At 42.5% G+C, this 15,044-nt stretch overlaps 1 protein-coding gene across 1 annotated transcript in view; it reads left to right on the forward strand.

The window, feature by feature from the left end:
* The window catches only part of b3glcta (beta 3-glucosyltransferase a), a 141,305-nt gene that overhangs the window by 67,841 nt on the left and 58,420 nt on the right, over positions 1-15,044 (forward strand). The window contains exons 8-9 of the mRNA XM_087988554.1: positions 5,531-5,600; positions 12,042-12,155. Coding sequence (XP_087844680.1) covers positions 5,531-5,600; positions 12,042-12,155 — 184 coding nt within the window. The remainder of the gene's footprint in view (positions 1-5,530; positions 5,601-12,041; positions 12,156-15,044) is intronic.

A 15,044-nucleotide genomic window follows, 5' to 3' on the forward strand; every position in this document is an offset into this window, starting at 1 on the left:
TTGTCCCAGTCGAACTCATGTTGCTTGTCATCTGCGTGTGTGGCTACTAAGGATAGCTGGTCGTGTTGTTTCGTAGCTAGTTGGTGTTCATGGATGCGGATCATTAGCTGTCTTCCTGTTTGTCCTGTGTAGTGTTTTGTGCAGTCCTTCCATGGGATTTTGTAAACTTCATTGGTTTTGCTCATGCTGGGTATTGGGTCGTTCGTTCTGGTGAGTTGTTGTTTGAGAGTGGCTGTTGGTTTGTGTGCTGTTATGAGTCCTAGTGGTCGCAGTCGTCTGGCTGTCAGTTCGGAAATGCTCTTGATGTATGGTAGTGTGGCTAGTCCTTTGGGTTGGGGCATGTCCTCGTTCCGTCGTCTTTCCCTTAGGCATCTGTTGATGAAATTGCGCGGGTATCCGTTTTTGGCGAATACATTGTATAGGTGTTCTTCTTCCTCTTTTTGCAGTTCTGGTGTACTGCAGTGTATTTTGACCCTTTTGAACAGTGTCTTGATGCAACTTCTTTTGTGTGTGTTGGGGTGGTTGCTATGAAAGCAACTGACAGCCAGACTACTGCGACCACTAGGATTCATAATGGCACACAAACCAACAGCCACTCTCAGACAGCAACTCACCAGAACGAAGGACCCGATACCCAGCATGAGCAAAACTAATGAAGTGTACAAAGTCCCATGCAAGGACTGCACAAAACACTACACAGGACAAACAGGAAGACAGCAAATGATTCGCATCCATGATCACCAACTAGCCACGAAATGACACGACCAGCTATCCTTAGTAGCCACACACGCAGATGACAAGCAACGTGAGTTCGACTGGGACAACACTAATAATATAGGACAAGCCAAACAGAGAACAGCCAGGGAATTCCAAGAGGCATCCACAGATTCAATCAATAACCACATTGACCTGGACCCAATATACTAACCACTGCAACGGACAGCTGGAACTGACAACCGGAAGCGGCAGAGACAAACCACTATAAATGCCGGAGGAAACATCACAGAAGCGCTTCATAGGAGGCTCCCAAGCACTGAGGATGTCACCTAGACAGGGGATGAAACATCTGCAACACAAATTCCCAGCTCGGCGAACAGAACTACAACCTTTGACAAGATTTTGCACTTCACTCTAGATTCCTGTCCCAAATAATAGTTTCCAAAAGAGAATTTTGATTAGCATGTTAGCTACTTTCATACTTTTTAGACAAGTGGGTCATTTTTTGGCATTTGGTCATCTCATTGATATTATTAACTATCAGGGTTCTTGATGAGCTAATATGCACAGAGAGACCATCCCAATGTTGTCATTACTTCCCTGTTCGTGATCATATCTTGAGAAACCAGACCACATTCGAAAATGGGGTGAGAAATATCAAGTGTATTTTAAGTAGAGAAGTTCACTGTCAATACAGAGGCAATAACAGTGACAATAAAAAGGAGTTGAGTGTAATTATTGGGTTCCTCATGGGAAGTTCATATTCAGTGTGGCACACAATCAATAGAGCAAATCAAAGGTTAAATAATGTTCAAAAATTATACAAAGTAGTGAACACTATTAAGGTACATCCAATATGTCCTTCCTTTTTTGAAATATTCTGTACACATCAACTGAAAGTTTAAAGAAGAGATTCACGGATGATTACAGCACATCAGGCTCTAAATTGTAAAGGGAGACTTTTGGAAGTGATCCTATTTTCATCGAAGCAAAGAAGATTGTGAAAGGAAACATAAAGGAAAGGCTTCAAACCACGAATGTAACTTTGTTATCTTGAAATTGCAAGTGCAGAAGCAGAGTGCAAAATTGCATATTGCATAAAAATATCTCTGAACAAATAGTGAAATATAGATAGATCCCCACAAAAAGCAGGTGCATGCTGTGTTGAGAGTTTTCGTATCAGTCTGGAATCTCAATAGTAATAGTCATAAAACAGTATCCACTCACATAGACTCATAGAGATGTACAGCACGGAAACAGACCCTTTGGTCCAACTCATCCATGCCAACCAGATATCCCAACCCAATCTAGTCCCACCTGCCAGCACCTGGCCCATATCCCTCCAAACCCTTTCTATTCATATACCCATCCAGATGCCTTTTAAATGTCGCAATTTTACCAGCCTCCACCACATTCTCTGGCAGCTCTTTCCATATATGTACCGCCCTTTGGTCTCTTTTATATCTTTCCCCTCTCACTCTAACCTAAGCCCTCTAGTTCTGGACTCCCCCACTCCAGGGAAAAGACTTTGTCTATTTATCCTATCCATGCCCCTCTTGATTTTATAAACCTCTATAAGGTCACTCCTCAACCTCTGACGCTGCAGGGAAAACAGCCCCATCCTATTCAGCCTCTCCCTATAGCTCAAATCCTCCAACGCTTGTAAATCTTTTCTGAACCCATTCAAGTTTCACAACATCTTTCCGGTAGAAAGGAGACCAGAATTGCATGCAATGTTCCAACAGTGGCCAAACCAATGTCCTGTACAGCCGCAACATGACCTCCCAACTCCTGTACTCAATACTCTGACCATTAAAGGAAAGCATACCAAACGCCTCCTTCACTATTCTATCTACCTGCGACTCCACTTTCAAGGAGCTATGAACCTACACTCCAAGGTCTCTTTGTTCAGCAACACTCCCTAGGACCTTACCATTAATGTATAAGTCCTGCTAAGATTTGCTTTCCCAAAGTGCAGCACCTCACATTTACCTAAAATACACTCCATCTGCCCATTGGCCCATCTGATCAAGATCCTATTGTAATCTGAGGTAACCTTCTTCGCTGTCCAATTTTGGTGTCATCAGCAAAGTTACTAACTATGGCTCTAATGCTCACATCCAAATCATTTATATAAATGATGAAAAGTATTGGACCCAGCACCAATCCTTGTGGCACTCCACTGATCACAGGCCTCTAGTCTGAAAAACAACCCATCATCACCACCCTCTGTCTTGCACCTTTGAGCCAGTTCTGTATCCAAATGGCGAGATCTCCCTGTATTTCATGAGATCTAACCTTTCTAACCAGTCTCTGATGGGGAAACCTTGTCAAACGCCTTACTGAAGTCCATATAGATCACATCTACTGCTCTGCCCTCATCAATCCTCTTTGTTACTTCTTAAAAAAAAGTTTTTGAGGCATGATTTCCCACACACAAAGCCAGGTTGACACTACCTAATCAGTCCTTGCCTTTCCAAATATATGTACATCCTGTCCCTCAGGATTCCCTCCGACAACTTGCCCACTACCAACATTAGGCTCACTGGTCTATAGTTCCCTGGCTTGTCCTTACCACCCTTCTTAAACAGTGGCACCACGTTAGCCAACCTGCAGTCTTCTGGCACCTCTCCTGTGACTATCGATGATGCAAATAACTCGATAAGAGGCCCAGCAATTACTTCCCTAGCTTCCCACATAGTTCTAGGGTACACCTGATCATATCCTGGGGATTTATTCACCTTTATGCATTTCAAGACATCCAGCACTTCCTCCTCTGTAATATGGACATTTTTCATGATGTCACCATCTATTTCCCTACATCGTATATCTTCCATGTCCTTTTCCACAGTAAATACTGATGAAAAATATTCATATATTATTTGCCCCATCTCCTGCGGCTCCACACAAAGGGCGATCTTTGCTGATCTTTGAGAGGCCCTATTCTCTCCCTAGTTACCCTTTTGTCCTTAATGTACTTGCAGAAACCATTTGGATTCTCCTTAACTCTATTTGCCAAAGCTATCTCATGTCCCCTTTTTGCCCTCCTGATTTCCCTCTTAAGTATACTCCTGCTGCCTTTATACTCTTCTAAGGATTCACTCCATCTATCCTGTCTATACCTGATGTATGCTCCCTTCTTTTTCTTAATCAACTCTCAATTTCTTTAGTCATCCAGCATTCCCTATACCTACCAGCCTTTCCTTTCACCCTGACAGGAATATACTTTCTCTGGACTCTCGTTATCTCATTTCTGAAGGCTTCCCATTTATGTCCCTTTACCTGCAAACATCTGCGCCCAATCAGCTTTTGTAAGTTCTTGCCTAATACCGTCAAAGCTATCCTTCCTCCAGTTTAGATCTTCAACCTTTAGATCTGGTCTATCCTTTTCCATCACTATTTCAAAACTAATAGAATTATGGTCACTGGCCCCAAAGTGCTCCCCCATTGACACCTCAGTCACCTGCCTTGTCTTATTTCCCAGGAGTAGGTCAAGTTTTGCACCTTCTCTAGTAGGTACATCCACATACTGAATCAGAAAATTGTCTTGTACACACTTAACAAATTCCTCTCCAACTGAACCCTTAACACTATGGCAGTCCCAGTCGATGTTTGGAAAGTTAAAACCCCCTACCATAACCACCCCATTATTCTTATAGATAACTGAGATCTCCATACAAGTTTGTTTCTCAATTTCCCTCTGACTATTAGGGGGTCTATAATACAATCCCACTAAGGTGATGATTCCTTTCTTATTTCTTAGTTCCACCCAAATAATTTCCCTGGATGTATTTCTGGGAATATCCTTCCTCAGCACAGCTGTAATGCTATCCCTTACCAAAAACGCCACTTCCCCTCCTCACTTGCCTCCCTTTCTGTCCTTCCTGTAGCATTTGTATCCTGGAACATTCAGCTGCCAGTCCTGTCCATCCCTGAGCCACGTTTCTGTAATTGCTATGACATCCCAGTCCCATGTTCCTAACCGTGTCCTGAGTACATCTGCCTTCCCTGTTAGGCCTCTTGCATTGAATATTTTAGAACATTCAAGTACATGTGGTAATAATAAGTTCACATATTTAAAGCAACAATTTACCTGATGTAACATAAATTCTTATAATATCATTTGGCTGCAATCCATTCATTGTTTACCGAGGAGAAAATCCAGTTTTGATGGTGGAGTTTTGGAGTGCCATTTTTGGCTTTTTCTCAGGAATGAAAAATTCTCAAAAGAGCAACCAAACAGGAGCATTTTGGATTCAGCAAAACAATTATTTTATTTGTTTATTGGGCCACCTTACAGTGGACTATCCAGCAATATCAAGTTTAATATAGTGATAGTGCACAGGTTCTCTTAAAGTAACCAGAAGTAATTAATTCAATTGATTTTCTGGATAAACTTAATTATCCTAACAAACCTGCTACTCAGTTTGCAATGGCATCACTAATTAAGAATGCCGTGTTAAGACTGGATCAGCTTTTCTCATTGGTGTTGTTTAAAGGATAAATATTGGTTAGGGGAATTTCCCTGCTGTTCCTTGTGTAGTTCAAATGCATCATTTATTTCCATACAAGCATGCAGATGAGATCTCAGTTTAACATCTGCACTAAAAGGATCCATTCAGTACATGGGCTTAATTCTTGGAAGCAGGGTTAAAGCCACAACCTTTTACAATGGAATCAAGAGCCCTCACTAAGTCAAACGAGTATTTACGTTTTATTTAATTTACATTTTGTAGAATGCTGAAGTCAAAAGTTTACAGTTGTGTTACAATTTGTTTAGAATCTTCAAACAATTTTATGTATCATTTTACAGGGAAAACTAGTAGAGAAGGGAAACATCTTTTTTGCTGTAAAAACCTGCAAAAAGTTCCATCAGGAAAGAAGTAAGTATCTGCTAATATACAGTGTATTTGAGAGATAACATTTTCAAATTCTGTGGTACCAAAAACTAGTACTACATCTGGTAAGTTTTTATATTGACATTGCACCATAGTCTGCTTACATACATTTTTTTTAGATTAGATTAGATTACTTACAGTGTGGAAACAGGCCCTTCGGCCCAACAAGTCCACACCACCCCGCCGAAGTGCAACCCACCCATACCCCCACATTTACCCCTTACCTAACACTACGGGCAATTTAGCATGGCCAATTCACCTGACCTGCACATCTTTGGACTGTGGGAGGAAACCGGAGCACCAGGAGGAAACCCACGCAGACACGGGGAGAACATGCAAACTCCACACAGTCAGTCGCCTGAGGTGGGAATTGAACCCAGGTCTCTGGCGCTGTGAGGCAGCAGTGCTAACCACTGTGCCACCGTGCCGCCACTTTGGGGAGCTATAATAGATAATTTAAGTCAGAATTATTCTGGTCTTCTTAGAATACTATGGAAAAGAGTTCATTCCTTTCATCAGTTCTGTGCCACACTTTGAAAGAGCCAACCACTTAGTTCCAGATCTGCTCTGGTTCCCCACCCTGCAGTGTTTTCCTTTCACAATTATGTATTCAATTCACTTTTGAAAATGTCCATTGAATTTGCTCACTACACACTTTGAAGTAGCCATTGAATATTCGAACAATACATAGCACAAAGTATGAGGGGTCTGTTAAAGACTTAAGTTACAAGAAATTACAAGTTTTAATGATTCATATTCTGAAGAAAACGTGATTTCAGTTTCTGGAAAATGTTATCTCTAGGGCATTATAATTCTTTGAATCTTATTATAGATTACCTTTCCTTTTTGTTTCACCACATTTCAAGTCTTCCTTTGGGAAAACATTTTGAAGGGCTAAAAATGTCTCTATAACATTGAAAAATTAATAAGATTAATTAATTCAATCCAGTGCAGAGTTTGTTTTTAAATTTGTGATTTCCCCTCAAATTATTGATGTGAACTGAGATTCCTTTAATTCCTCATTTTTTAAAATATTGCTGGCTATTTTACACAATCGGTTAGATTTGAACTTTGATCTCCAGTTAAAAGAAACTAAGGTTTTTAATTAGTTTGGAGCCTACATCATAATTGTAAAGTATCCCAAAGTATCTTACAGCCAATGAAATGGTTTCAAAGTGTCGTCACTGTTGTAATATGGGAAACCTGGTAAATGCACCTACTCTTTCAAAATGCTCCCTGTTGCCTCAAAGGAATTGAGGTAGGTTGCTCTGGCCATGTGACTTTGAGATGTACGGTGGTAGCTGTCAGCGTACTGGAATCTGTAGCTGTTGCAGTGGAAATAAAGAAATCAGGAGAATGGAGTGCAGTCCTTACAGGAGGTAGGGTGAGTACCAGTATGGTTAAAGAAGGTGTGGGAGTCCATGGATCTGTAGAGAAATTGAAGTAAGATTAGAAGTGGACACATCTTGAATAAGTGTCTTCTACCATTATTGGTCCTAATTTCCTACAAACCAGAAGTCTTCCCACCAACATTGTACCTCAACTCGTACATTGATCCTCCCCCATCACCCTATTTCAACACTCACTAGCATGTGGCACTGAGAATGATCAATATGTGGCAATGGGAGTAATCCTCATATTTCTATCTTTGTGGTCCTACTATCAATTTCCTCCCTAGCTCCAGGTAACCTAACCATAGGTTCTCAATGCATGTTGTCTCCATACTTTTTGTATTAATGTGTGCTCCAGACGATGGCTCCCTTTCTTAGAGTCATAGAGATGTACAGCGTGGAAACAGACCCTTCGGTCCAACCCATCCGTGCCGACCAGATATCCCAACCCAATCTAGTCCCGCCTGCCAGCATCCGGCCCATATCCCTCCAAACCCTTCCTATTTATATACCCATCCAAATGCCTCTTAAATGTTGCAATTGTACCAGCCTCCACCACTTCCTCTGGCAGCTCATTCCATACATGTACCACCCTCTGTGTGAAAATGTTGCTCCTTAGGTCTCTTTTATATCTTTCCCCTCTCATCCTAAACCCATGCCCTCTAGTTCTGGACTCCCCGACCCCAGGGAAAAGACTTTGCTTATTTACCCTATCCATGCCCCTCATAATTTTGTAAACCTCTATAAGGTCACTCTTTAACCTCCGACGCTCCAGGGAAAACAGCCCCAGCCTGTTCAGCCTCTCCCTATAGCTCAAATTCTCCAACCCTGGCAACATCCTTGTAAATCTTTTCTGAACCCGTTCAAGTTTCACAACATCTTTCCAATAGGAAGGAGACCTGAATTGCATGCAATGTTCCAACAGTGGCCTAACCAATGTCCTGTACAGCCGCAACATGACCTCCCAACTCCTGTACTCAATACTCTGACCAGTAAAGGAAAGCATACCAAACGCCTTCTTCACTATCCTATCTACCTGCGATTCCACTTTCAAGGAGATATGAACCTGTACTCCAAGGTCTCTTTGTTCAGGACCTTACCATTAAGTGTATAAGTCCTGCTAAGATTTGCTTTCCCAAAATGCAGCACCTCGCATTTATCTGAATTAAACTCCATCTGCCATTTCTCAGTCCATTAGCCCATCAAGATCCTGTTTTAATCTGAGGTAATCCTCTTCGCTGTCGACCTCACCTCCAATTTTGGTGTCATCTGCAAACTTACTAACTGTACCTCTTATGCTCGCATCCAAATCATTTATGTAAATAACAAAAAGTAGCGGGCCCAGCATCGATCCTTGTGGCACTCCACTGGTCACAGGCCACCAACAGTCCACCTGGTCCCAGTTCCAGACACCCACTTCCCTCCGAAATGTGAGAAACAGCATCCACAGCAATTGTGTTCAGTTAGCGTCAGACTGTGGCTAGCTTTCATTTGTACCACATCATTAATTGGACAGCAGACTTGTCTCTAGAGTTATTGAAGCAACAGCCTTCTGAAAAACCCAACAGCTCAACAACCAGGGTGAGTGGGCAACCTGAAATTAATACGCTTAGATATTTCTGCTTCACACAAGTGAACACCATGGCACAGATTCTATGTTGTTCTTTCTAGGCTCACGCACTCTGAGAAAACAGTGTGACAAAGGGGTGAGAAAACAGCTAAGATGGAAGAGATGGAGGGGAAAACAAATGATTGATTAACCACTTAAGAGAGGAGGAAGTTAAAGAGATGGACTGGTGTTAACTGAATATAAGGGTTGCAAAGTTATGTTGAAGTTGTACAGCACATCGGTGAGGCCTCTTCTGGAATACTGTGTCCAATTCTTGGGCGAATTGTTATAGGAAGAATATTATTAAGCTGGAGAGGATTCAGAACAGATTTGCCTGGATGTTGCCAGGTATGAAAGCTTTGAGTACAAAGAAAGGTTGGATAGGCTGGGACTTCTTTCACAGGAGCAAAAGGAGGTTGAGAGGTGACTTGTTGGGCGTTTATAAAATAGTGAGGTGTTTAGACTTACTGATAGATGTCTGTTCCTAGGAGGGGGATGTCAAGGCTAGGGGACGCATTTTTAAAGTGAGAGGAGAGAGATTTAAAAAAGACATGAGGGACAAATGTTTTACATCGAAACTGGTTCATCTGTGAAATGAACTTCCTGAGGAAGTGGTGGACGTGGGTACTATTACAACATTTAAAAGACATTTGGATAAGTACATGAATAGGAAAGGTTTGGCAGGATATCAGCCAGGAGCAAGCAGGTGGGACTAGGTTTAGTTTGGGATTATGTTTGGCATGGGCTGGTTGGACTGAAGGGTCTGTTTCTGTGCTGTATGACTTGATGAAGATTGCAAAAGCATAAAACAGTTTAGAGTTAGATGTATCTAACTATAATTACACATGATTCCGCAACAACCTACTTACATGACCCATGGATCAGGCTCATTGTTTGAAAAAGGTTCGATCAATTAGATACCAAAAAAGAGAAAATGCTGGAAAATCTCAGCAAGTCTGGCAGCATCTGTAAGGAGAGAAAAGAACTGACGTTTCGAGTGTAACTGACCCTTTGTCAAAGCTCAACGCAAACTGGAGGAACAGCATCTCATCTTCCGACTGGGCACGTTACAGCCTGCCGGTCTTAACACTGAATTCAACAACTTCAGATGATTATCCCATCTCGACCCCTCTGTTTTCATCCTGCCCCGTAATTTTATTTTATTTATTTTTTTATATATTTCTTTCACTGTTCTGTGCCTCTTATTTCTTGATTGTCTCTCTTTCTCTCGCTCCCCACTCTCTCATCACCTTTTTCTTCTCCTCTTCCCTCTTTGCTACCCTTCTCCCCTGTTTTCCATTTTGCCTCTGCTTCACCCATCCACCCCCCACACGTATCTTGTCACATAGCACTGGCTTCAGCCTTGGTCATTCACAGCTCCTAATCTCCCTATAATCTCTCTATGCACTGTCTTTATCAGCTCTTTATTGCTACCTTTGCTTCTGGAGCCATGACTCACCTTCTCTCAGCCCATTATAAATACTATTTCTCCTTTTTTTTAGCTTTGAAAAGGTCAGTTACACTCGAAACGTCAGCTCTTTTCTCTCCTTACAGATGCTGCCAGACTTGCTGAGATTTTCCAGCATTTTCTCTTTTTTGGTTTCAGATTCCAGCATTCACAGTAATTTGCTTTTATCTAATACACTGTATGCCTTCTTAACAACCCAAACAACCTGGGTGGCAACTTTCAGGGAGCTATATACATGGACACCGAGATCTCTGCTCATCTACACTACCAAGAATCTTACCATTAGCCCAGTACTCTTTATTCCTGTTGCTTCTTCCAAAGTGAATCACCTCACACTTTTCTGCATTAAATTCCATTTGTCACCTCTCAGCCCAGCTCTGTAGCTTATCTATGCTCCTCTGTAACCTGCAAACAGCAGTGGCCCCAAAACAAATCCTTTGTGCAATAGCCAACCGTGGGGAAGCTTATCAAATGCCTTACTGAAATCCATATACACCATATCAATGGTTTTACCCTCATCCACTTGTTTGGTCACCTTCTCAAAGGACTCAATAAGGTTTGTGAGGCATGGCCTATCCTTCACAAAACCGTGCTGATTATCCCTAATCAAATTATTCCTATCGAGATGATAATAAATCCTATCTCTTATAAGCTTGTCCAACACTTTACCCACAACTGAAGTAAGACTCGCTGGTCTATAATTACCAGGGTTGCCTCTACTCCCCTTCTTGAACAAGGGGACAACATTTGCTTTCTTCTAGTCTTCTGGCACTATTCCTGTAGACAATGACAACATAAAGATCAAAGCCAAAGGCTCTGCAATCTCCTCAAAGGCTTCTGGAGAATCCTAGGATAAATCCCACCTGGCCCAAGGGTCTTATCTATTTTTACACTTTCCAAAATTGCTGACACCTCGTGAACCTCAATCCTGTTTAGTCTAGTATCCTGTACCTCAGTATTCTTCTCGACAACATTGTCTTTTTTCAGTGTGAATACTGATGAAAAAATATTCATTTAGCGCTTCTCCTATCTCCTCGGGCGCCACACATAGCTTCCTACTACTGTCCTCGATTGGTCCTAATCTTACTAAAGCTACCTATTGAAAGCTTTAGGGTTTTCCTTGATCCTACCTGCCAATGACTTCTCATGTCTCTTCCTAGCTCTTCTTAGCCAGGGAAGACCTAAAGAGAAAGCTAACTAGTAACACTCAAGCACCAAACTGAGCCTTCACGTCTCATCCTAACATAAGCCACCTTCTTCCTCTTGAAAAGAGATTCAGCTTCTTTAGTAAACCACGTTGGCTTTGACAAAGGGTCAGTTAGACTCGAAATGTCAGCTCTTTTCTCTCCTTACAGATACTGCCAGACTTGCTGAGATTTTCCAGCCAGCATTTTCTCTTTTTTGGTTTCAGGTTCCAGCATTCGCAGTAATTTGCTTGTATTTTAGATCAATTAGATTGTGTCTTATCAGTTTAACTAGTAATGGTTAGAGTTTTGTAAAAATTGTTTAATGTTTGTTCTGAGCTTGTATATTTTTATTAACTCTGGGTACAATTTTATGTTTGCTTTCTGCATTCAATTTCAGTAGACATGCAGACTGTCTCAAAATATCAAAATTGAGACAACTTATTGAATGCTTTTATGTGAAAAGTGACTGTAAAGGATAATCTTATTGATGCTCATTTGGTACTTGACCTACTTGATACCTTTGAACTGATCACAAAGAGGACTTTATAGAGTTTACAGTGGCAAGTGAACCAGATTGTTTCTCAGTTATTTTTTGGGTTCTTGTCACAGTATAGAAGCAGGGTTTAGATTAGGAGCTGTACTATAAAATTACCAAAACATTGTTGCTTTCTGAAGCTATAACCAGATGATAGTGTAGATTATTTTGTTTTTAGGTATATATTCAACTTTTTCTTACAGCATTTCTCAACATTCAATTCTATTATCTTGCAGTCCCAATTGTAAAGAAAACTTGGGAAAAACAAGCAGCTCTGATTGAATACTATAGCGATTATGCAGATAGTTCGATTCCAACCCACTACTTAGGAATACCAAATACTGAAAGAGGTGAGTTTTTGAACAAATAATTATGTTGCTAGTAAACAGCAGACCTTTTGAAGTTTTCAAATCAGTATTTAAAGGCCATGGCAAATATTTTCACTTTTTGCTTCTTTTCCATTTGTTAGCAAGCTTTAAATGCTATGTGATGACACCAATTTTTCCACAATGCTGTGAAAGTACTTTTATTTATCAGACTACCTCATTATCTATAATTGCTAGATAGTGCAAATTTCAGTTATAAATAATTTAATGAGTTTTGTAGAGAAGCTCTTTTTGATACATTATATCCATGTCAAACATTTAAGAACATGTTTGATAATACAGAATTGAAAACAAATTTTATTTTGCCAGAGGCTAGCATATGTATGTTACTGCAAAATCAAAAAAATAATATGCTAACCCAAGCTGCACATCCAAGATGGTTGAGTTTTACATTGTAGCACCAAATTCTTATCTTTCTATTCCAAATATACCCTGGAGGTCATGCTATCTTTCACTATAAAAACCATTTTGCCAGACAACACTATATAGATCTTTTATAAACATATTCGGTTAGAGATGAAGGGTTCAGTCCCTTCTCAGGTTCACCAATGTGGGCTATGGTGAGAATTTTGGGAATGTCGCGTGAGATGACAAGCAATGCCTTTTTTGATGTCAATACTGACAAGTCACATGTTCCAACCAAATCTCAGATGGTGAGACAGGATTTTCACTATTGAGCAGTGAAACTCCTATTTTTGGCATCATTGCTCATTACCATGCTCATTACTATAAAATCTCACCACATTATGTGCAGGTTCCCATTCTTGGATTGCTGGATCGAAACTGGATGCCAAGAATTCCCGATATGAAATTCTGGTGACTCCAGCTTTCCGTATTTGCTTCTGACCCTCTTCTTGGGCACCAAGTACCAACCTTTCAGTGCACACTCCATGGACACTGGCCGCACACACCTCATGTCTACCTTCTTAGGCATCTGACAAGTAACTTCCTGTCTGCACCATTAAGGAACACCTCCAATCCACTTACAGTATACTTCTGCTCTTTGCTGCTGCACTTAAGATTGCAAAACACCTTTTATTAAAAGGCTGCTACAAGAACACTTTGCACACAGGGACACACCCAGTCATGTACTGAACCAACAAGCATCTCAAAGTTGCTCTATTAGCACCCAATCACTTTCCACTCAAAGTTTGGGTGAAGATTTGTAGCTCGGGTGCTTGTTGTTGTGGTTCTGTTCGCCGAGCTGGAAATGTTTGTTGCAAACATTTCGTCCCCTGTCTAGGTGACATCCTCAGTGCTTGGGAGCCTCCTGTGAAGCGCATCTGTGGTGTTTCCTCCGGCATTTATAGTGGCCTGTCCCTGCTGTTTCCGGTTGTCAGTTTCAGCTGTCCGCTGTAGTGGCCGGTATATTGGGTCCAGGTCGATGTGTTTGTTGATGGAGTTTGTGGATGAGTGCCATGCTTCTAGGAATTCCCTGGCTGTTCTTTGTTTCGCTTGCCCTATAATGGTAGTGTTGTCCCAGTCAAATTCATGTTGCTTGTCGTCTGCGTGTGTGGCTACTAAGGATAGCTGGTCGTGGCGTTTCGTGGCTAGTTGATGTTCATGGATGCGGATCGTTAGCTGTCTTCCTGTTTGTCCTATATAGTCTTTCGTGCAGTCCTTGCATGGGATTTTCATGAGCAAAACTAATGTAGTGTACAAAATCCCATGCAAGGACTGCACAAAACACTATATAGGACAAACAGGAAGACAGCTAACGATCCGCATCCATGAACATCAACTAGCCACGAAACGCCTCGACCAGCTATCCTTAGTAGCCACACACGCAGACGACAAGCAACATGAATTCGACTGGGACAACACTACCATTATAGGGCAAGCCAAACAAAGAACAGCCAGGGAATTCCTAGAAGCATGTTGAAACTTTATTGCTGGAACAGCACAGCAGGTCAGGCAGCATCCAGGGAACAGGAGATTCGACGTTTCGGGCACAGGCCCTTCCTCAGGAATGAGCAGAGAGTGTTCAGCAGGAGAAGATAAAAGGTAGGGAGGAGGGACTTGGAGGAGGAGCGTTGGAAATGTGATAGGTGGAAAGAGGTCAAGGTGAGGGTGATAGGTCGGAGTAGGATGGAGGCGGAGAGGTCAAGAAGAAGACTGCAGGTCAGGAAGGCGGTGCCGGGCTGGAGGGATTCGGCTGAGACAAGGTGGGGGGAGGGGGGATGAAGAAACTGGTGAAGTCCAAGTTCATCCCCTGTGGTTGGAGGGTTCCCAGTCGGAAGATAAGACGCTCCTCCTCCGACCGTCGCGTTGTTGTGGTTTGGCGGTGGATGAGTCCAATGACCTGCATATCCTCGGTGGAGTGGGAGGGGGAGTTGAAATGCTGTGCTACAGGGTGGTTGGGTTGGTTCGTCCGGGTGGCCCAGAGGTGCTCTCTGAATCGCTCCGCAAGTAGGCGGCCTGTCTCCCCAATATAGAGGAGGCCACACCGGCTGCAGCAGATGCAGTAGATGATGTGGGTGGAGGTGCAGGTGAATCTGTGGCGGATATGGGAGTTTCCTTTGGGGCCTTGGAGAGAAGTGAGGGGGGAGGTGTGGGCGCAAGTGTTGCACCTCCTGCGGTTGCAAGGGAAGGTGCCGGGAGTGGAGGTTGGGTCGGTGGGGGGTGTGGATCTGACAAGGGAGTCGCGGAGGGAGTGGTCTCTACGGAAAGCTGATAGGGGAGGGGAGGGAAATATATCCTTGGTGCTGGGGTCTGTTTGGAGGTGGCGGAAGTGACGGCGGATGATGCGCTGTACATGGAGATTGGTGAGGTGGTAGGTGAGGACCAGTGGGGTTCTGTCCTGGTGGCGGTTGGAGGGGCGGGGCTCAAGGGCGGAGGAGCGGGAAGTGGAGG

The sequence above is a fragment of the Chiloscyllium plagiosum genome, unplaced genomic scaffold (genome assembly GCF_037043375.1).
Source record: "Chiloscyllium plagiosum isolate Xiang-an unplaced genomic scaffold, Cpla_swu_hap1 HiC_scaffold_6, whole genome shotgun sequence".
Lineage (NCBI taxonomy): Eukaryota > Metazoa > Chordata > Chondrichthyes > Orectolobiformes > Hemiscylliidae > Chiloscyllium > Chiloscyllium plagiosum.